The sequence below is a fragment of the Aptenodytes forsteri genome, unplaced genomic scaffold (genome assembly GCF_000699145.1).
Source record: "Aptenodytes forsteri isolate BGI_AS27 unplaced genomic scaffold, ASM69914v1 Scaffold8, whole genome shotgun sequence".
NCBI classification, from domain to species: domain Eukaryota; kingdom Metazoa; phylum Chordata; class Aves; order Sphenisciformes; family Spheniscidae; genus Aptenodytes; species Aptenodytes forsteri.
The window spans coordinates 4,260,964-4,284,789 of NW_008796218.1; the positions used below are offsets into that span (position 1 = coordinate 4,260,964).

General features: G+C 36.7%; 1 protein-coding gene across 9 annotated transcripts in view; it reads left to right on the top strand.

Moving 5' to 3' along the window:
- Positions 1 to 23,826, top strand: part of SOX6 (SRY-box 6) — a 387,375-nt gene that overhangs the window by 331,243 nt on the left and 32,306 nt on the right. For all 9 annotated transcript variants that reach the window (XM_019474501.1, XM_009288777.2, XM_019474505.1 and 6 more), the window contains one exon: positions 20,192 to 20,300. In XM_019474501.1, the coding sequence (XP_019330046.1) occupies positions 20,192 to 20,300 (109 nt within the window). The remainder of the gene's footprint in view (positions 1 to 20,191; positions 20,301 to 23,826) is intronic.

The following is a 23,826-nucleotide window of genomic DNA, read 5'->3' on the forward strand; positions in this document are numbered from 1 at the left end:
CAGTGAAAAGACAAAAAGACACAGTGCAAAGTCTCTGGCATATGTAGGTCATCTAAATTTACAGATAAGTTAGCTTTGGCGCCAGCTTACTACGGATCCTGTTTTGCACCTATGGAAGAATTTGCTGTGCAGACTTTTGTTTTTAAGTATTTTGCTCAATTGCCTTACTTTCCAAAACTGTCTTGATAAAGTTGGTAGTTTGTGCATTTCTGTTCCAATATATTAGATGTGCAGTTAAATGCTTAGTCCCTCAAATTATGTAGAGGCTAATTAAAATAAAATCTAAATTATTTGTCTATTGATTAAATTATCAAAATCAATTAATTACATGAAAAATATGCAATCTTTGCAAAGTATAAATCATGGAAACTTTATTGGACCATAAATTAAAAAAAAGTTTGACCAGTCCAATAATGATGTACATATGTAAGAAATTAAAAGAAAATGCACCTAAACATAAAGAACCTATATGAAACACTATTATTTGAGCAACTACATACACATACATATACACAGGTGTGTATGTGTATGTACACACACACTGTACAGTGAAGAAAATTCCCATATTAGGTGAAGTTTTAAAGTTTTTCATGCTTCCAGTTCAATCACAAGAGCACTTGGCAGTAAAATATTATTTTCAGGAAAGAAACCAGCACACTCCTTTGGTATTAAGAGCTATTTTTGCATTTGAATATTGGCTACCAGAGTTTTTGCCACTACCTATGCTTAATAGTATGCTTGTATGGTCGCTGAACACGACTATGTTTTTTTATTTCTGTTGTCAGGGCTACTTGAAGGGGTTGCCTAGCTGCAGGTTTTAGACCTCATTAATAATGATGATGATGATGATAATAAAAAAGGGATTTGGCCCCTTTCTTCTATTGCCTTTCCAGCTCAAGAAAAAATACCAAATACACTGCTTTTTCACTCGCATGGGGTATTTCCTGTGAAAAGGATAAAAGCTTTGCTCTGTTTTGGCCTTCTCCCTTAAATCTTGGAGCAACAAAAAATCCCAAAGGAACAGAATTAGATTAAAATGGGTCCCAAGGGTGAATGTTGAAAAATTTGCACAAACCAACAAGGATAATTTTTCCCAAAGGATGATGTTATGCTGTAAAGGATAGTGTCTTTGTGATGACCGTAACAGCATAATGATTGTATCTTCTTACGCACAATACATTTCCTAAGCTACTCAGGAGACTTTGCAGATACATTCTGAAATGTATTGCATGTTTTTATTATGCTTCTCCACAAAACAATAAACATAGGTTGAAAATTATTGTTCGAACATAAATTTGCTAGGACAGGAATACATTCATTAATTTAAATTGTGGGTCAGAATGGCAGCTGCACAATCCTATCATATCACTTCTTCAGTTGTCCTGAGAACTACAGAATACATTTGCATATTATTTCATACTTAGATACAAGCAGAGACATCCACAAAAGTTACTGCCATTTATTTCCAAGCTCTGTGTATTCCTCTGAGTAAATTCACACCACCAAATGCATTGCCAATGTAACTCTCTTAACCGCAGTAGATTAAGTACAGCAAGGATAAACTGGGATTACTTTCTCTGATACTTCATTACTTTCTAAAATTAAAAATGTCTCCTGTTTCTCAGGTATCATTAGGCTGCATCAGTAGGTATGATAAATTGAAATACACTCCCAGTTGTTGAAGGATATTTACTTAGCTGCCTGTTTGTGAGATTATACGCTACTTTGTGCTGGCTTAACTTTTTTGCTTCAAACAAAAGAATAAGCAGCTAGCAGGTAAAATTTTCTTCTTTTATCTTGCGAAAAGACTTGAGCAACTAATGCAAAACAGTATTTGCAAATGTTTGTTTGAAATCTGATTAATGGAGTTTGACCATGCTTATTCCTTCCTTTGTTTTCTTTTCACAAATACTCTTGCAAACGGATTTTTATTTCTATGGGTGTATTTGCATATGAACATGGACATTTGTGCGCAATTAGGCATTTGCTGTTTATGCCCAAATTGCTCACCTCCTGTTCATAAAAAATTGAGGCTTTTATGCAGCACCCACTTCAAACTCCATGCTGACCAAATGAGGAACGTAGTATCAGGGAGCTCTTCCAGCCCCTGATATAGTGTCAATGCTAATTATAGATCTTTACAGCAACTCTGTGAACTCTGCAGCAATTTAATCTAGGGGTCCTGCAGGCCCTGCTGCACTATGCCTTACCACTGCCATCTTTTTCCTACCAATGGCATGCCAGAGGCAGGTTCATCAGTTTTTCTGTGGTCTTGAAGCTAATGGATGCAGGAGTTGATAGATGGAAGTAAAGGCTTTCCACCACCTGGGAGGTCTTTTGGCTGAAAGAATTCCCAGTTGCTTTTTTCAGGTAGTTTAAGGCAATGTTGCAATACTTATCACTGAGTCAGGCATTGAAAACAATATAATTTGTCTTGGGTGACCAACTACAGCATAAATCACAAGCAGCAAACTATTGAGCATTTAAGTGCATAGTTCATGCAAAACTCAAAAGTTAGATTGTTAGAACACTTACAAGTTACTCATACATGTATAGAAATTGCTGATCCTCCAGGGGTAGTTTGAAAAGATAAGAAAGACTATATTTGTTGGATAAATTGTTCACTACACATAGCTTGTCCATCTGTAGTCACGTAATACTAACTCCACAAACAGGTCTATCTCAATTGGAAATGTGTAACAGGGTAATAAATGATATTCAACACCAGATTACTCGTACTAAAATCATGTTCAAGTCATAGTAAGCTGTTATAACACTACTTAAAACCTAAAGTATGCCTAACCCACAAGCTGAAATTGCCCAGCTTACATCCTGAAAATCTACAGACAACATTAATTTCCCAGTATTTCACTTTTATGCCTGTGGCCTCTAACATGTTGCAAATGCTTCTATAAGAAAGGCTGGAAAAACATATCAAATTTCTGTTCTCTTCCACTTGCTGACATTCATTAACTGAGGGAGAACATTGAGACAAGGTTTTGGAAAGATCTCCTCTTCACCTCCACCCGTTCCAAAGCAATTTATTAAACAGCCAGTAAGAGAAGTGGACACTTGTGGTTTAATGTCAGACCCGTGTTGCTGGGTGCATGCTTTCACTGTTATCTTGCCAAAGGCTTCTTGAGATAGCCGGCAATGGATGCATTCTTATCTCACTGCCATTTTCTTTGCATCCTTGAGTTAAATTGCTAAGTGACAATTTCATTATATGGCTCCTATTCAGATGAACTAACTTTTTATATACCAATAGATTCTTGCTTAGTGCATCCTACTTTTTACATGCTTGTTCCCTTCCATTTCTAAAGCACAGGAATACTCTTTACTACGTTTCAGTTGCCAGTACAAATAGAAGCCATCACTGGGAGGATGTGCATTAAAACTGTACACAAAGTGAGTCACTGACACATCATGTACTGTAAAACTTCTTGGTCTGTCAAGGGTTCAGCAGGTTGCCAAAACATACTCAGTTGCCAGCTCCTTGCCAGAATTCTGTTCCTTGCCTGATGCCACTCAAGCTCTTTGAATACTCATGAATAAGATTAGGTTGTATGGCTGAACTCTTCCTCCCAAGGGATTCCCCTTTATCAAGGGATTACCAGCATGACCTTTGCATAACTCCTGTGTTTTATTCTTCAATATCATACTACCGATCACACTACATCATGACAAATGTCTCATTGATGAAACATATGTCAACTCTTTGTTTCCTTTCAGAAATAACTCAAAACTTATAAAAGAAAGATATTTTCCTGCAAAGTTTTGCTCCCACCCACTTTCACCCAACGTTTATTTTTTGTCTGTCTTTGCAAGGAATGGGCTGAGTTAATATTCGCAGTTATAGACTGACAATATATAGACCGGGATACCTATCAGTCCTCTGCACTAAATAGCGTGCTCTGCTATGTAGGATTTCCATTCCATTCAGTGCAAAAGCTATCCGTAGTTTATCAGTATATACTCACTACCCTGGACAGGCAAAAGTAATGAACTGCAGTATAGGAAATTTGTAGTGAATGTATGAGTTATCCTATAAGGGAAGGAGATGAAGTGTTAGTACACTCGCTTGGTTTATCAAGAGATTTCCTTTTATCTCCATCCATGCCATGTTACTGTAGCTACCTGGGAATATGTGTTATGAGAACATAAAGAATCCAGTTAAAAGGGGGAAAAAGCACCCAATTTCCTGTTTGTGACCCCATTTAAGTTCTCTTAATGCTATGTTGAGGATGGCTTTTAGCACATGTGCCTCTCTGAATCAGGACCTGCATTACTTATTCATCTTTCAACTGTTCTGAGATTTCACTCCGGCAGTATTAGGAATTCTCCTAATGTGGTGCAGACTATGGTTTAGGTATGGAAGTCTCTATCATTCTCTTATCATGAGAGAGAGGGAAATTTTCTTGCGGTGTTTGCAATGATCTGCTAGCTCTGGTCTCCTTTCCTTTTTTCCCTGCTGCTGCTCTTCCCTGCTGCTTACCCTCACTGTGCTTTTGCTGGGACTCTTGTAGTGTCTCATGAAAACAACATCCTCATATTGCTGTTGTGTGTCACATCTTAATTAATTAATAGAATAGCACATAATTTCCACAGTAGAATTCCCACTAACATCTTACACGGTGAGAAGTGAATATTATTTCACAAACTTTTGCTATCTAGTGGGTATGTTCTCTATACAACTGCATTCTTGTTGCTAAATCTGCCTTGGATTTGAGTTCACAACTAAGCTAAACACTGAACATTTTCCATAAGCAAAATACACAATTTATCACGTTTTTGATTGCTTGGAGGTAGCAAAGGAATAGAGATAAAATTGAAAACTGCATTATAAGTTAATCAGTCACATTATTTTGTTCTTTAATATTTCTCTTTTGTTAGTGATGAAAGAACTCATTTAGGATCAGACGCTTTTAGGCTGTGCTTTGAACCAAACCAAAGCAGGTATAGTTCCAGGATGAAGATCTTTAAAAGATTTGAAAGGCAAGAGCTATCTAGGTTCCACATGCTGCCCCTCCAGTGCAAAGAGGTTCTCAGCAACCTGGGCTGCAGCTCACTGCCCCCTCAAGGACATAACTATTTGAGCAACTCTGCTGTAAAAGCAGCAAAACATGGCTTTGAAAACAAAAAGGCCCCCCTCCCATTTTTTTAAACTGGAACATTTCACTGTTTGAGTTTTCAGCATGACCCCATAAATAGCTGAATCAGAAGATTTAAAGGATTGTGGACTGTTTGTGTTGGGAACCAGAAGGTTGGAGGGTGAGGTATTGGACAGAGCTTCACTGCTGCATACAGTGACTGTGAAACTGCACTTTGAATGTAATGCAGAGTAGGAAATAAGAGTAAGGGAGAGATAGGAATATGAAGATCCTATAGTTTGAGTGGTGGATATACAACCAGATAGCTCCAGAGTATATAGTTCTTTCCTTCCTTTTGGCATCATCCCTTTCAGTTCTCCCAATACATAATCATTTGAAGTTCCTCTTATGTCTCTGTTTCTAAACCCTAAGAAGCAGCAAACCTGAGCCTTGCTGTTTGCATTCTTCTGATATCAAAGACTCCTGTCCCACGGGGGCCCTTAGCCATAGGAGAGGTTTAAGGGAGGGGGAAGCGATGTTTTTCTTCCTCCTTAGCCACTCCACCAGATTGGAGGGTGGGGAGGGGAGAGGGAGCAGACAGTAGATTTTAACGTTCAAAATGGAGGCTGGGATGTGACTGATACCTGAGCCCAACATACTGCTGCTTATCACTGCTTCTCTTAGCTGATGTGGCAGCAGGGTTGGAGCTGAGTGGAGGTTGGTACCTGATGATGCAGAGTACTCATTCTCTCAGGGAGTCAGGGAGAGCCTTGGTTAGCCTGTTTTTGCAGAAGTCCGCACCCTAGAGATATCTTGTCCCATATAGCAAGCAGTAGAAGGCTATTTTTCTTTATGTTTCAAATCTGTGTTACAGATTTACAGGAAGTATTTATTTATTCTTCAAATTAGCTGAGCAGGAGAATTAGCTAAACAGAGATGGATTTAGAGATCAGCACAATGCAGCAAGATTAAAAAACCCTTTCCATCTGAATTAATGAATTTCAGACTGCTTTTCATAAACTAGTTTTTCAGAAGTCATCTGTGAAGGCTTGTATAAAGAATTTTTAAAGGTAACTTAATGGGATGGAGAAAAGGTTTGAAATTATCTACTGGGGCTGTTGCAGGAGGTATTAAATATTGATTTATCTTGGAGTAAGAATCATACTAAAAAGTGAGGCTTGTAGTCAGATCAATTTATCTGGAATACAAACTGTATGGCCGTATTTAGTACAATGTCAACATGAATCTTAAACAAGTAGATGTGAAAGGTTGAGCATTTAATCTAAATCAATCGGCTCTCCAAATCTTCAATTAAAAAAAAATATCTTAACAGTTCAAACTGAACTGCTCCTAAATGTTTCAGGCGGTTTTTTTTTAAAAAAAAATATTTATTTAATCAGGCATACTATATCATAACCCTGTTTGTGTTGGGAACCAGAAGGTTGGAGGGTGAGGTATTGGACAGAGCTTCACTGCTGCATACAGTGACTGTGAAACTGCACTTTGAATGTAATGCAGAGTAGGAAATAAGAGTAAGGGAGAGATAGGAATATGAAGATCCTATAGTTTGAGTGGTGGATATACAACCAGATAGCTCCAGAGTATATAGTTCTTTCCTTCCTTTTGGCATCATCCCTTTCAGTTCTCCCAATACATAATCATTTGAAGTTCCTCTTATGTCTCTGTTTCTAAACCCTAAGAAGCAGCAAACCTGAGCCTTGCTGTTTGCATTCTTCTGATATCAAAGACTCCTGTCCCACGGGGGCCCTTAGCCATAGGAGAGGTTTAAGGGAGGGGGAAGCGATGTTTTTCTTCCTCCTTAGCCACTCCACCAGATTGGAGGGTGGGGAGGGGAGAGGGAGCAGACAGTAGATTTTAACGTTCAAAATGGAGGCTGGGATGTGACTGATACCTGAGCCCAACATACTGCTGCTTATCACTGCTTCTCTTAGCTGATGTGGCAGCAGGGTTGGAGCTGAGTGGAGGTTGGTACCTGATGATGCAGAGTACTCATTCTCTCAGGGAGTCAGGGAGAGCCTTGGTTAGCCTGTTTTTGCAGAAGTCCGCACCCTAGAGATATCTTGTCCCATATAGCAAGCAGTAGAAGGATATTTTTCTTTATGTTTCAAATCTGTGTTACAGATTTACAGGAAGTATTTATTTATTCTTCAAATTAGCTGAGCAGGAGAATTAGCTAAACAGAGATGGATTTAGAGATCAGCACAATGCAGCAAGATTAAAAAACCCTTTCCATCTGAATTAATGAATTTCAGACTGCTTTTCATAAACTAGTTTTTCAGAAGTCATCTGTGAAGGCTTGTATAAAGAATTTTTAAAGGTAACTTAATGGGATGGAGAAAAGGTTTGAAATTATCTACTGGGGCTGTTGCAGGAGGTATTAAATATTGATTTATCTTGGAGTAAGAATCATACTAAAAAGTGAGGCTTGTAGTCAGATCAATTTATCTGGAATACAAACTGTATGGCCGTATTTAGTACAATGTCAACATGAATCTTAAACAAGTAGATGTGAAAGGTTGAGCATTTAATCTAAATCAATCGGCTCTCCAAATCTTCAATTAAAAAAAAATATCTTAACAGTTCAAACTGAACTGCTCCTAAATGTTTCAGGCGGTTTATATTAAAAAAAAATGCTTCATTTAGTCAGTCATACTATATCATAACCCTCTCCTGTGCATCTTGTTGCAACTAGGAACAAAAATCCACAGTCCAAGGCTTTTCCAAATCTTAAGTTTTTAATACTCCAAACTCTTTTGAAAACCCAATGTAAATCGTTCAAGTAATCTGGCAAATAACATTGTAAGCAATTTTCTGCTACTTGCCACTGCTACTGCACTGCCAAGCTTTTGGTCATAATATAAAAGTTGGCTCACATTGTACTTAACCAACTAAAACTGATTATGTTCCCTTTGCAGACATAAATAGATACCAGCATGCCAGCTAGTGGTACTGGCTAAAATATTTTTCAGTATGTATAACTGTACATAGGTCTCCAGTAGGAAATCCTTTATCCAAGTGTGACATCAAAGCAGTATGTCTCAGATAATTTAAGTGTTACATTTGCTTTTGTTTGTACTGTTTTCTTTAAACATATTCATTAGACAAGAGCAGAGCCTTTAATGTTCCATGACTGAAAAATCCATCAAACAGATTTACGGCAGAGGCAGCGTGGCGTAAAAGCCAGTGGACTGGCCTAATGTTCAGAAGTCCCGGGTTCAGTTCTCAGCTTAATCATTGACTTTCTAGGTAACTAGAAGATAATAATTTCCCCTCTCTGTGCCTGGAGATACCGTTACCAACCTCCTCTTAAATATGATTTGGGTACTACTAATGCACAGTGGTAGGTATTATGATTGTCTACATATATAATAGTAAAAAGCTCCAAAACATTGATTGTTTCCCAGGACATTAGTATTCTCTTTCCTGTAAGACATAGCTAGAAAATATGACCATAGTTATAAAGTATACAAGTATACAAAGGAGTAAGGAAGGTATGAGACAGGAAATTCCCTCTTACTCACAGATTGTATTTGTCCACAGAGCAGCAAAAATCTTCCACTGGAATGATGTGCTGGAATATTTCTTGAGTGAATCGCATGAACTTTTCCATATATGTTATCTAGGGTGGATGAATAAGGGTAGGGGAAAAGAGAGGAAAAGTTCATTTTAAATGCAGAGAGATGTAGTAGGACCCAGTCTATGCTTATGCTGAAAACGAGGTCAAAAATAGGTCTTAAGTGGGACGTAAGAGGCTAATATGCTCTTGGATGAAACCACTACTTTTGAAACTCCCATCCAAGATTGGTTGTTAAGGTATATAAGCATTTTCTAAACTGTCATTGTTACACTGAGCTGAAGAGTACTTTAATGGATATCTCGTGTGGCAAATTTGAAACAAGCTTTTCATGATAAAAACAAAACAAGGTTTATAAAATCATTCTATTTTAAAAGAAAAGCTAGAGAATGGATTTTTGCCAGTAGCATTAGCTATAGATGACTAGCAGTTTTGTCTTTGTATATTGCAGCAGTAAAACCACATAATTTTTTCAGCCCGTAGGTATTCATTTTGCATTTAAGATGGTTTCAGGTGTAAGGGTTCCTGGATTCTGCATGAAAAAAATGCATAGCCTTCGGTTACCCTTTTAAAGTACTCTCTCTTTTGCATTATTTTGAGTCATACTTCCTGCATGGAATAGTTACTCCTTCTGAGAGATGTAAATCTCTCCCAGTTTCCAGGAAGTATGTATTTGCCTGCATTTGCATGTCAGATGTAGCAAATGCAACCTTTATCCTACTTTATCAGTTGCTTTCTGTTTGTTTGTTTTGATGAATTTATGGTGTTCATAAATCCAGTTTGGGCTGCTTTTTCCTTGAGTACAAATTTTAAAAACATAAATTATGAGCAACTTAGTTCTGATTGTATTAGAAAGATAGTAAGTAAATATAGCAATTTCACTGACAGGGAGTTGTTCCTTTGCCTTCAGCTGGGACGTGGTTAATGCAAGGTCTTGTCCACTTGCATAAATCCTTACAGGACTGTGTTCTACCCTCTATTGTTTTATTCCTAAACAAGAATAATTCTTCTTCATACCAGAAGGCCTTCAACCTACCTGTCTCAAAGGGAAAAAGGAGTAATCAATAAGAAGGAGAAAGCATCTTTTTCAGTCTGGAAAGAAGTTGTTTAATTTTTATTCTCAGATTCAGTGTAAATATATGAGAACTACATGCTTTGGCCCTGATTCAGTGAAGTGCATTAGTCCATTCTTAACATAAGTACATAAGTATTCCCCTGGAGTTAAGTAGTGACTATCCATGTCCTTGAGGCCTCTGTTGGACTGGAGTGAAAGTACTCAGCACATTCCAAGATTAAGGCCTATACGAGGCTGCAAGAATTTGCAACTCACTGTTTTGTTTTGGGTTTTTTTTCCTGTTGAATGAAGATTAAAGACAGGAGCTAGTTGAGGGGTACATCTATATCATCACAGGCATTACGTACATCATACTTGATATTGTAATAATGCAAACAGTAATCTTGCCTTCCTGACATAAACAGTAAGCAGCACATTTTCTGAGGCTGAAATAATCAGAGAAAAACATGGCAGTGATGGGGGTACAAGAGGCAAAACACTGCATAATGATGTTGTTATCATTGTTCCATTGTCACCCATCCTTATTCTTTAGTGATATGCTTCTTTTCTCTCTGAACATAACAAAAAAGGCCTGAGTATAAGCAGAGTAATATATAAGCAGCAATCATAAAATGCAACATTGAAAAAGTATACTTAAAATGCTACAAAATAAGAAAAAAATCAGATTGATAAATACAGAAAAAGCCTATTTAATATATATATGCGTGGTATGCAATTATATATTTACATCCAGCACAAGGCAAGGCATATACTTGAAGACAGTAGCATTTGGTGGGATTTTGTTAACTGCCTTGATTGCATTTCTAATTCTAAATATGAATATGAACATTTAAGCCCAAGTGTCTTTTGCATCACCAATTTAAACCACTTCAGGTGTCTTCCTGAAAATGGGATGGAACAGTCATGTCTAGAGGCCTGCATTGCTTATAGAGATAAACAAAAGGGGTAGGTACCCCCAGTGACTCATTCAAAATCTGTACTTCCAAAGCCCTGGAGGAGTTACCCTAATGAAGCTACTGGAATCTATACTTACAATATACAACACTATTCATGTTCAAAGATTGCTGTAATAAAATGCACAAAACTCAGATTCAGATTTTCCTTGAGGTTTAGTTCTTTAGTTGTAAAAATACTTGCAAATAGAGTATTTGAAATACTTGCTTTTAAACCTTTATAACTACTTCCCACATGTAGAATAGGAAAAGTGCATTTATTGCTATTTGATAATTGATTATTGCCTAATGTAGTCCATTTTTATTACAGTTTTTCCAGTATTGTTTGATCATGTCACAAAATCTGACATGTGCCTATCATAAGGCAGAGTTGAAATGATGGAATGAAAGTATCTATGAGAATATCATCTGTCTTTCACTTAGCTTTTATAGATTTAAAATCAAACATATTTATGTGTCTGTTTGCATGCGCTTACATTTCTATATTGTTCATAAAAGAACATCATATTGCTGCTCAAGTTGTTTGACCAGTGGCATGTGTGTGTGTCTGTGTATATCTGTGTGTGTGTTCTGGATTTTTTTAAGACCTCTCTTTTCTCAACTTTATGTGGAGGGCAGCTGAATTTGCTTTGTGCTGTTGAGGTTTGCAGAACACCGCAATGAAATTGAAATTGGTGACTTCTTTTCTGCCTTTTTTTTTCCATTCCAAAAAAATTGTTGTGCTGAACCTAGAATAGTTTTGCTGGTTGTTACACTGCTGTGGCTTCTTGCTAAAGCTGTGTTTTCAGCCTGGAATATATTACTAGATGATTAAGAGAAAAGGAGATTCACAGTTTTCAGGCTAGTAACCAGATCTCTGATATTCTAAATTCTGTTATGATTCTAATGCATGACAATACTTTTAATGAAATTTAGTCACAACCAGAAAAGTTTGGGGAAGTATGCAGATATATGTACAGAATCATGGCATTGTCTACATTTGGTAAAAGTATTTCAGTACACTTTTATGGCATTTCAATGTCTCCATTTTTAAATACTTGGTGAAAATGAGGCCATAACTGACAAGGTCCAACCAGCTGCTAAATTAAACTGAAATATAGTAAAATGTATATTATTATTCCTCTGTAGTATTTAGTCTACTTGGAAAAAAACCCTTTGTTTTGCCATGTCCTTACGCATTTATTCTTGTAACGCAAACGTTAGAAATTTGAATGACCATTCTGAAGGTCCAAGAGTAGCTATTGAATTGCTTCCATTAGTCACTTTACAGTACAGAAAAAAACAAACAGTCCTGCTATTTCCTAGTAGAAGCGTATGTCAATTGTAATTTGTGTTTATTTTCGTCTGTCTCTCAAAAATGCACATGTATGTGTTTAGTTAAAAGAAAATGTGGTTTTTTAAATGGTTGCATTCAGATTCTTTCCAATTACAAGGTAAATAGATTTGGCCTATACTGTTTACCAGTTCTCCCTTAAATCTAGTGAGCAGTACCTTATGTTATAAAAGAAAATTAACTTCTCTCCCTGGAAGGCTCCCAGTTAATCATCTGTGGATGTTGGTCAGGAGGGAAGGGAGCAGCAGAGAGAACGAGGGAATTTCTCTTTGACCCCAACAGTTGAACGGCTTACATTCTGGAACATGAGATTTGATTATCTTAGCATGTGTTACTACAAATGTTATTAACAGTCATAAAATTATCCAGCTCTTTTAAAAACAAGTGACAGCCCAAGCTTTGGACTCTTTCTGACCTCTAGTGAATTCTACAGCCGTATTATGCAGAGTGTAAAGTAGTAATTCCTTTTGTTTGCTTTTCATTTACCAGCTGGTAATTTAATTGATTGTCCCTTCGTTTTTCAAGGACTAATGACTTCTCATCAGTCTAAGGTGGAATTCCACAGTTCATGTGATTTTTTAAAATTTTTTTTTTTAAAATGTTTACATTTTAGTTGATGTGTAATTTTACTGTAGGCTGCTGTATGAATTTGCTGCTGAAACAAAGAGTTAATCAGAAAGTTCTCAGATACTGCCATGCATCATGCCTTTGTGCATGAATAAAAAGTTGGAAACCGCATGAAAGCAGTAGTTGGGTTACCACACAACTGGATATGCTTAAGTCTGAACGCTTCATAACTCTAACTACTGGGGAGCTGCAAACTTATAAATAACCTTGCAATTGGTTAAAACCATATTAAAACCATATGAACAAAGACATAAAACATTTGGTTAAGGGGGCTCAGTAAGTGCAATAATCCTGTTGAAAGTAATCTAACCAGGGCAGATCCATAGCTTAGGAGTGCCTGCAAGTGTGGCAATAGTTACGGGTATGTCAATACTTCGTGTGTAGGAGGGCATAATATCCTACTTAGGTGGAAAGATTTGCTATCTGTTCTTTATTTTGCGTTTTTAAAAATATTTTTAAATTCATACACTTATTTTTAAAGGCAAGCTTCAATGCACTGAAGTCTATTAACCTATTAGTATGTGCTGAATGGTCCCAATAATCAGGGAATTCATCCAAATCCTTCTTATTTGTGTTCAGAGATCAAGATGGCTACTGCTCATACTAACCAGAGGCTCTAGGAATTCTGATCCTTAAAATCAGACTTCCAAAATAATTAGCTAAAGAGAGTGTTTACAAGTAGGCTGTTTGGGTTTGTATTTATCTGATGAATTTTTTGCCTTCAGCACTCCAGTTTCAAACTTTTTTCTAGACACTTTAAATTTTGATGAAATTGCAATTCTCAGTTTTGACTCCAGAACCTGGGTCTTAAAAGAAGAAAGTCCCGTATCATTACAATCACTATGAAATTCTGTTACTGAACAACTGTGGAGTATTTTCTGCTTGTGATGGTCTTGCATATGTCACATGGTCACGTGGAAACCAGCTGAGGCTTGCCAGTCAGGCAAAGAATTTTTAGTGTAAATTCCCTGTTATCTGCTTTTAATCTCTTACTTTTCAGTTATGCTTTAAGATGGAAGAATTTATTTAAAAGGGGACCTAATGGCTTCTCTCTCCCTACATCTCTTCAGGCAAGCTGTTTGCTTTGAGGCATTGTAATGTAACGTAACACAAGTCTGTAGTCTGTGGCAGGGATGCTAGTCCATGCTGTATGTTCAGCATACAAAGATAATACTGGAACAATTCATGAACAATATAGGGGCCTTCAAAAACTGAAAACAGCAGTATGTCAGGGTGAAAAGTCACTGAACTGTCCCTCTTTGGTGACTGAGATCATTGAATTCAGGTATTTCACTTACATAAAAAATAAAGTAAGGTCAGGTTGTGTCAACATCATAGAACTCAGCATATCCTTCATTCAGGCAACCTGTAAATCAGTGGTTGGAAAAGGTATACTTTGTATCTTGTAATATCTTAAAATATCAGCATTCCTACAATAAGTTTGCCTACTTTGCTAATTTAATTTCTCTGGTTTCTTGGAACAACTCCTGCCGCTATGATGTTGAAAACAAGTTCTAGATATTCACCACAGTTCTGCAAAACCAAAGGCCTTGCTTTTAATTGTAACAATAATGCCACTATTGTGTTTATCTACTTTGCCATCCAAAGAATTTCAGCAGTTGCATGCCTGCACACCAGTAGGATGATTGACATTGTTGTAATAAGGTTAATGTTTAAACTTCCCACCCGTAATAACTAAAATATCCAGAGATAAGGCTGAAAGTCAATTTGTAATTATCCCTGCTGTGCCAAGATGTTGCAAAAGATTCTAAGTGGAGGGTAATTTAACTTTTCAGTCCTAGCCGTTAAAAAGTAGTAAGAAGAAGGTGAAGAGCTTAGGACATTTGTATCTTGGCTTTCCAGTGGGGAAAAAAAGGGTTTTGTGATTCCTCCTTATTCAAACTGGGAATAATTTTCTCTGTGTTCTACTGAAAATGTCCTTTTTATGTTTTGAATATAGTAAGTTGTTTGCTTGTTGTTTACTGTCCATGGTACATGAAGGGAATAGATCACAGTTAGCAAATAAGCTACTAGAACATTTAGTATGGAATAATTCAATTTAAATACATTTCATACATAAAGACAACATGTGATAATTATTGGTAGTCATTCTAACTAAAGTACTGTCCTAAGAAGAAATAATATCCCTTCAGTCATATGCTCTGTGGCTTCTGTGAATGACCCGTATTAATTCAGTTTCTAGAAACTGGCTCTTTAAATTAATGTTGGTAACTGCTTCCATGCTAGACTATTGAAATAAAGGGTATTACATCATTGTCCAAACACGTCTACTTAAATAAAAAGTATTTGTTTGCAAAAAATATATATATTTTAAATCTTTTACACAACGATCAGCATGCATGCCATTTTCCATTTCAGACTAAGCATACATTTCAGATGTGGAAAAAGCAAGCATGTTGAAATAATTTGAGGCATGGGTATAGTCGGATCAGTCTTGGTAATCCAGAAGGGAGGGGTGCCCAGTGTATTATTACATTTCATATATTATTTTTCAAGAGATGGATGCAATCAGTCATCTTCTCGCATATGGTTTGAAAAAAAAATTGTCTTGCTGGCAAGTAAACTGTTATTTAAGTACACAATCCATGGTACTACAGAAACAGTTTTGCCAAACTTGTCCAAGTATTCTCACATCCTTAAAGATGGTATAAATATCATTTATAGCAAGCCGTTTACTTCAGACTATATGGAATGCCTTCCTGCTCCCCTGATCTAAGTGTCCCAGTTTGCATTATGGCCTTTATTGCTTCTGTTTGATGGAGTGATCAGTAAAAATTTAATGACACTATAAAATAATAAAAATGTCATTAATTTACCACGGATCTTGGATGCAGTGGTTGTAAAGTTACATTAATAAACAGAATATTTTTTACAACAAAAAGCATTGTTACGTGGGAACGTATAAATAACACACATAAATTTAAGAGCAATTTTACTGTTAGCACACACATTATTATGGAATAGCCAATAAGTGTATAAAACATAGTATATAAAATTTTATGAAAATATACTGTGCACATCAAAAATTCAGCTTTTATCTAAGTGCAGAGAAAAGCCATTATTATGTGCTTACTGTTTCATTGCTGTTCTTTCACAAGATCACAATTTTATATTTGTTTCTAGTCATTTGAAGTTTGCAGCCTTTTCAGAGGTAGGGGCTACTGCTTCCTTTTCCTTTACTCCTTGCTTCACTAAATCATTCTTTTACCTTCCACACATGAAGAAGAATTGATACTTTCTGCCAGAACGTTACGGAGAAGTTGCTAATTTAATGCAAAGCTAAAAATAATGCCAAAGGGGTTGAAAGGCTTGCTTGGCGACTCTGGAAATAAGGGATAACTATCTAGCAGTCTATCTGTCATCACTGGGGCTGCTCCATCACTGACTGTGATAATATGTGAATATGATGGATGCCACAGCCTTGTGGCTCATAACATTTAACATTCATCAGCTCTCACTAACGGGGGCTTTATAATTTAAATATCTTTATTTAATATGCAACATCTACCTCATACATCATAATTTCAAAGCACTTAGAGAACCAACAGTCCTGCAAGACAGTTGAGCAGACTTTAATTTTTTCAATAACTTTTACGTTTTCTGCATGTTTGTGACTGACAACGCATAAATAAGTGCCTAATCATATCACAGAGTGGAAAATTAAGATTTGGCTGCTAAGAAGAATCTTTTTCCTCTTCTTTTTCTCATTTTAAAGAAGTGATTATTTTTACTGTGTGTTCAACATACAAAGAAGCACAAAGGATCTGAATGGTGTTGGGAAGAGCTTTCAGTGTTCTAGTGCAAACTCCAATTGACTGTGGTGATCTAGTCATGAGAAAGGGTTGTCAGTGTCATGTCCTAAACCCTTTTTTTCAAATTTAAATGGGAAAACTTAATGTGACTATACAGTATAAACTCTGTAGCCAGTACAAAAAATCAGTTCAAAATAGAGGTCCAAAATGCTTTTTCACAGGAAAACAAAACACCTGCACTGTCCATAGTGGTGCACTTTATTATAAACTCACCAAAATTTTCTATTAATGTAGGTTAGGGAGGTAGCAATATATCCGGTAGTTCATGTACATGTGTGCAAATATATTGCACGTGTAAATAACATATTTATTAGTGCAGCTATGTTGTGGTGGGTTGACCTTGGCTGGATGCCAGGTGTCCACCAAGCTGCTCTATCACTCCCCTCCTCAGCAGGATGGGGAGAGGGGGAGAAAATAAGATGGAAAAAACTCGTGGGTCAGGATAAAGGCAGTTTAATAAAAGTAAAAGCAAAGGCCGCATGCGGAAGCAAAGGAAAACAACAGATTTATTCCCTACTTCCCATCAGCAGGTGATGTCTAGCCCCTTCCCGGGAAGTAGGGCTTCAGTACATGTAGCAGTTGCTCTGGAAGACAAACACCATAATAATGAATGCCCCCCCCCCCCCTTTCTCTTAGCTTTTATTGCTGAGCAGACATCATATGGTATGGAATATCCCTTTGGTCAGTTTGGGTCAGCTGTCCTGGCTATGTACCCTCCCAAGATCTTGCCCACCACCAGCCTACTAGTGAGGGTGGAATGTTGGAGAGACAGCCTTGATGCTGTGCGAGCACTGCTCAGCAGTAGCCAAAACATTGCTGTTATCAACACCTTTCTAGCTACCAATACAAAGCACAGCACTATGAGGGCTGCTGTAGGGAAAATTGACTCCATCTCAGGCAGACCCAATGCACATTTACTTTTAATGAAAGTATGCCATTTTTTGTTCATATAGGAATGTTATGTACAGAAGCAATTTTCCTCTCAGTCCTTGCTCGTACTAGGAGAAAGGTATACTTTTAAAGGATTTTTAGCGCAAGTAACTATTCTCTTTAGGATGAATTCAAGACGGGAGCAAAGACAAATCCCATAAAAAAGGATTGGAACCTAGTGGGACAAGTTTCCCCTCTAATAATAAATTTCATATGAATTTGTTGTATTTCATGGAATTGTAAAGGTATCTACTAGATAAAAACATTATTAGTATTGAACATTTTTCTATTTTTTACAGTTCTCTGAATTTTTCTAAACCCATTGCAAATATTGAAACTTTTTTATGATCACTATGAAGATTATTTTCAGTAAAAAAGCAAGCAAAGGAATGACTTTAAAAGGCATTTCAAAGACTTAAATATAGCTAGCTTTGTTACAGCTTTTTATGAATTAGAAGGAGGGGATTATGAAATAACTGTAAGTACATGTCCTTTGTTTAACAAGAGCAGGTATTTTTATGGCATAAGTGCTTTCATTTTACTGTTCCTGCCCCTTATCATGTAATTTTCCCTTTTCTCCTTCCATGTCAAAATATTGATATTCTTTCAGAAACTTTCTTTTTTCTTCTTTTTTTTTTAACAGAATTTTTTCTGGTAAAATCAAAGAGAATGAATGACTAGAAAGATATTTCAAGTGTGCATATTGATACGTAGCAGGGTCTGTTGATTTTTATAGCAGAAAGGTATGTCTCCTTCTTCTGAAACTCTCTTAAAGGCTGTTCTTCCAAGAATACTGCAGGTGCTGTTTTAACATCCTTAAGAAAAAGCTTTTAGCGCAAATATTTTGGAAGAGACAATATATGTGCCAAAAGCTGTTTTCTTAATACTGATCTTTGTTTTTATCTCAACTGCAAATCAGCCCTTTGCAATGGAACGCAGAATCCTTGACAAACTTCTTTTTCATTCTGTCTACCAGTAAAACAGATCCCATCCTGATGATTCAGGTGTATTGTTACATTGCACAACATCTTTCAGTAAAATATTGGGCCTCTAGTATTGCAGTGCCTTTCTGCAGTCACATTTCATTTGTAACTTTTTCTTTTCTCATGAGTTCCTTTGTATATGTAAGCTCCTTCATCAACCACAGATTTTACAGAAGAAAATAAGTTAAGAAGTTAACCAAATACAAAATGCAGAGTTATTTTGTTCGACAACTGGAAGATTCTGAGGAACTTTTAGAAATGCAGTTAGTACCTGAAATGTCTCAGCTGCATGTTGTGGCAAATCCAGCATCAGGTTGTGCTTTCTTGTCTTCCTCTGCAAATTAAACAGAAAATAATTTAAAAAATCCATGGCTGAAGGAATCAAAAGAATGAGGAATCAACATAATTCCTCAGTTGTTGGCCTGGCGGGATTTTATTACTGAAAGATAATGACAATAGAAAAATAGTGACATTGGAAAGCAGAAGTACTTGGAGGTGGAGCAAATGAGGAGTCAAGGCCATCAAGTATGTTTTGTCCTTAAGACAATTTCCAAGTTTCTAACCATCTTGCAGGAGAGAAACTCCTAATGTTTTCTTCCTATGTCTAGTATGCACAGCACAGAACTAGGTCATTGAACAATAGACTGAACAGCAATCAGCACTCTACTTCTGCATAATGCATTAAGTATAACATGGAGAAACTGTTTGTAGAGCTGAAAGCTGGTATTTCATGTCTGTAAATTCAAGCTGACATGACATTTAATATTGTTTCATAGTAATGAACAACAAGGTTTCATTCATTCACAAGTACAACATAATGCCAAGTTTAGTCTGAAGAGGTAACAACAAGGCAAGAGGGAAAACATGCTATGTTCCTTCAAATGAGAATGCTAAATTAATGATAACCATTGAACACTTTGCTACTGATACAGAGTACTACAGAGAGTACTATTGTGAGACAATATTACACTGTCATTTATAGCGCCCTTGTCCAGTAGTTGACTGAAGAACTGGATTAACACATAAAATACCTTTCAGTTTCCACTTTCTAGTTCCAGGTTTCCAATGGAGGTCTCCAGCTCTCAAAAACTTTCTGCTTTTCTAGGAGTGTGCATTCTTTTACCTTTTTTTTTTTTTTTTTTGCTAATCTCCTTATGTTCCCTTTCCACTGAGGTACAATTTAAATTCCTAGACAAAATAATAATATCAGTTCTGTCATCTGTTATTCCTTCTTTCTAATACTTGTCTTTGAAAACCTCTTGCATAAAGTTCAGACTTATGGATTCTCAGAGATATGAATGCAAACTTGAATCTCATAGTGGGAAAAAAGTGTTTTTTCCATTAAATTAGCAGTATATTTTAATACAAACTCTTCTTGCAACTTCTGAATTTTCATGTCTCCCAAATGTTGATTGTCTTTTCTAGTTTAAGTTAGAAAATAAGTGGAAAGGCAAAGTGAGCAGCATTGATCAGCACTGTTTGCTGCCAAGAGTGTTTTGTATTTGCATGTACAATCGTTTATGCATTATGGCAGTGCAGATCAAAATAATCTCAAAGTTTCTGTATATGTTTCACATTTAAAACTGATTTTCATAAATGCAAACATTCAGAATCTATAAAAAATTGTCCCTGAGTTAAAAGTCTAATTAAATACACTCATTATTTGTTCAGATTTAAAAAATAAGGCATGTATCAGTGCATACACATATGCACAGGCATATAATGAGAACTAACCTATATGGAGCATTAAGACTACTTCTGTTCTTTTCCAGGAAAGAACAAGGTTTGAAAATTTAGGCCCACAGTTAACAGGGAAACCCAATGAAGATGGAAAACTGGGCCCTGGTGTCATTGATCTTACAAGGCCAGAAGATGCAGAAGGTGAGTTGCAATTTTGACTATAGGTTATTGAACACGCTGCATCACAGAATGGTATGGCTGAAATGCTGCCAGTGTCGTAAGTACTGTCTAGCTTACATCCCAGGGTAACACCTGAATGATTTCTGTGTGTTTTTGTGAGATTGTAATAAGTCCATAGCAAAGGGCGGACTCATGAAAAGGACTGTATAGCCCTCTAAGCCCTTCTGCAACACAACTATTTTTTTTCCCCAGCAGCTGTCAATTAATTGTTTACATTTTATACTATTAATAAAAGTGTAGGAAACACTGAGAAAATTATCTCAGCAAGGCAATATATACATATATATATTTTTTCACCAGTTTTTAAGGATTTAGCAGCTTTGAAGAAAGTTAGAGCCCTTTAAGAAGTCTACCCATCAGTGCACTCACAAACTATTCAAGATACGGCAAGCACAATTTTATTGACAGGCAGCTGTCAAATGATAATGGAAAAATATTCCACATTTTCTATATGAAAATATCTTTTTCATGATATAAACCTTCAGTGCATTTGCACTCATTTCAGTGAGAGTTCTATATATCAGGCATACAGTGTCAAGCCACAGGTGGAAATCAGTGTTTATCAAGACTGAATTTAGTCTCTAGCAGGGTTACCACGCATGTTCTGGAAGTGGATGCCACTGGTATCCTCTCTACCTTATGATACATTAGAAGAGAACATGTAGATAGATAGGAACCCTACCAGTCACTGTAGTAAGATTAATGTACTATTCAGGTAGAATATTATGCAACATTTTGCCCCCTCAATTTACTTCTCTTTGAGAATCATTTTGCTCTTTTTTAACCTGACAAGTTCTAGTTATGCCATTGTTCTTGAGAAAAGGTTAAAACATCTCTAAATTTTTCCATTAATATCCAAACATCTGACAGGTTCAAAATTTGCTTTTTTTCTTGAATCAAAAGAATAGGACCAATAAACTTATGATTGTTGACAAATAGGATTATTTTCAAATGATTCTTGAAATACTGTGACAGAATTTTTCTGATAAAAAGGCATTAATATTTTCTGTATAGAGAAATATTCCTATGAGCACATATTCTGTTCTGTCTGTCTGTGACCCAGAAATAAAAGGCCCAGGTAAGGTCTCACGAATTGTCCCTTCATTTTGAAGTCTGACAACAACAGCACATGTAAATGTTATCTTTTCTTTAGTGTATGGGTAGTACGTGACATGCCTGTGATAAAACATCTTAAAGCCCTGATTCTCCTTGCTTGCCAACCAACATACATTACCTTTAATCAGTCTCTAGGCAAACCAAAAAAGCTGAATTTAAAATTATTTTGGGCAAGGACTTGTATACAATGGAGAAGCTGCAAGTTCAGTTCCAAGATGTTCCTGTATTGATTCATCCGTACAGAGGAATAGTTAACTGTCGAATTTAATTCCGCAAAATATTCCTACTTGTTGGCTTAATATCATGATTAGCTTATCACATGGAACTGACACATGCACCAGGAGCACATGCTGACATGGGTTTTGCTTAGATTTTTTTTTCTAAGTATTTTGACATAGTCAAGATTTCAGGTCTCCATAGCAGTAAGATAAGATGATGACTGAAGCTCATCAGCCATTTATTACAAATAATATTCAGAAGGAGACTAGCACCTTAATGAGAGATTTCAGATTTTCCCTATATATATTTTTAATAGTTCCTTATAAAACCAATAATTTCCAGATTTTCATTTTTAGGGAGCTGTTATTTATGAGCTTCATTTATTCATCCTTCACTGGATGTGATTGGCCACTGTTGTATTGTCTTTAAACAGAAAAATAATAAACAGAATGTAGGTAAAAAATAACTTTTAGACTGGTGTTTTGCAATGATTTTTTTTCTAGAAAAAAGGCCTTAGGAGATACATGGACTTTCAAAAATATTTGTTGACTAATCAGTTATTTATAAACTGCTTTGTAAAGGAATTTCCATCCTGCAGCAACTTCTCGTATTTCAGTGTGTTGAAGGATATTTTTTTCCTCAGTTGGGATGAAAATGTGCAAAAGAATACTTACAGATACACAGTTACTGGTTCATATGACATCAAGTCCCTGAGGACTTTCTTGGTTTAGCTCATTTCCTTCAACTCATCCTTTCTCTTTCTAGTGTCCTTAATTTAGTATCTTGATACACCTTGTGGTACTGACAGCCCCCCCTGTTACTGGATAGTGCAAAATGAAGCTTTGACATATATAACCCAAGCTACAGTGATGTGTGCCAGTTTAAGGACAGTGTACATGTCTTTCTAGAGCTAGTGGGGCAGTTTGAGGCATGGTGTGTTGCCACATGGGAAATCTGAGTTCATGAATGGATTCAGATTTCCAGACTTTGTTTAGCAGCCAAGAGATGTCTCTGGAAAAGAGATGCTGGATGAATACCTCTGCTGATCTGAAAAAAAATGTTGATGGGAGTTCAAAACTGAGCTGCTTATTTGTCCTTCTAGTTGTAGACAGGGTGAATTTAGATATTAGCTGGAGATAAAAAAAAGACATGCAAAATATCACCCAAGTTTTGCCCCTCATCTTTGGCAAGCTAGCTAGGAGATGACACTTCTAGCATGGTATCATTTAGAGTGGAAGTCCATTGAAAACAGTGCTGCTGAAACATCAGCAGTTAAACTATGGCCTCTGATGTACTGTACCATGCTACAGGCTCTGTTTGTCTTCAAGAATATTAATGCTTCTAATTGTCATGAAACTATTACAGGTCTTTCTAGGTTTGCCATGTCACAGTTTTTTGTATGTGTTGCTATTATTTTGTGTTTCCATACGTGTCTGTTTCAGCACTGGGTTACTAAGAAACTTGACAACTTATTCTTTACAATCAGAATCATAGAATCATTTAGGTTGGAAAAGACTTTTAAGATTATCGAGTCCAACTGTTAACCTAACACTATGAAGTCCACCACCAAACCATGTCCCTAAGCGCCACGTCTACACGTCTTTTAAATACCTCCAGGGATGGGGACTCCACCACTTCCCTGGGCAGCCTGTTCCAGTACTCGACAACCCTTTCAGTGAAGAAATTTTTCCTCACGTCCAATCTAAACCTCCCCTGGTGCAACTTGAGGCAATTTCCTTTTGTCCTATCACTTGTTACTTGGGAGAAGAGACCGACAGTTCCCTCCTCTCCTCATAGGACTTGTTCTCTAGACCCTTCACCAGCTTCATTGCTCTTCTTTGGCTTCCTCTAAGAAGACAGCCTTGTTGCATTTTAGTGTGTTGCCAAGGTCACAATCTCAGCTGAATGTCAAAGGTTCCTAATAACCATAGTCATATTCTTCGAAGACTTAGTGTGTTTCACACCTTCCTTTCTGTTTTGTCATTGTGTTGTGGTTTAACCCAGCAGGCAGCTAAACACCACACAGCCGTTCGCTCACTCCCCCCCTACCCAGTGGGATGGGGGAGAGAATCAGGGGAAAAAAAAATAAATTTGTGGGTTGAGATAAAGACAGTTTAATAGGACAGAAAAGGAAGGGAAAATAATAATAATA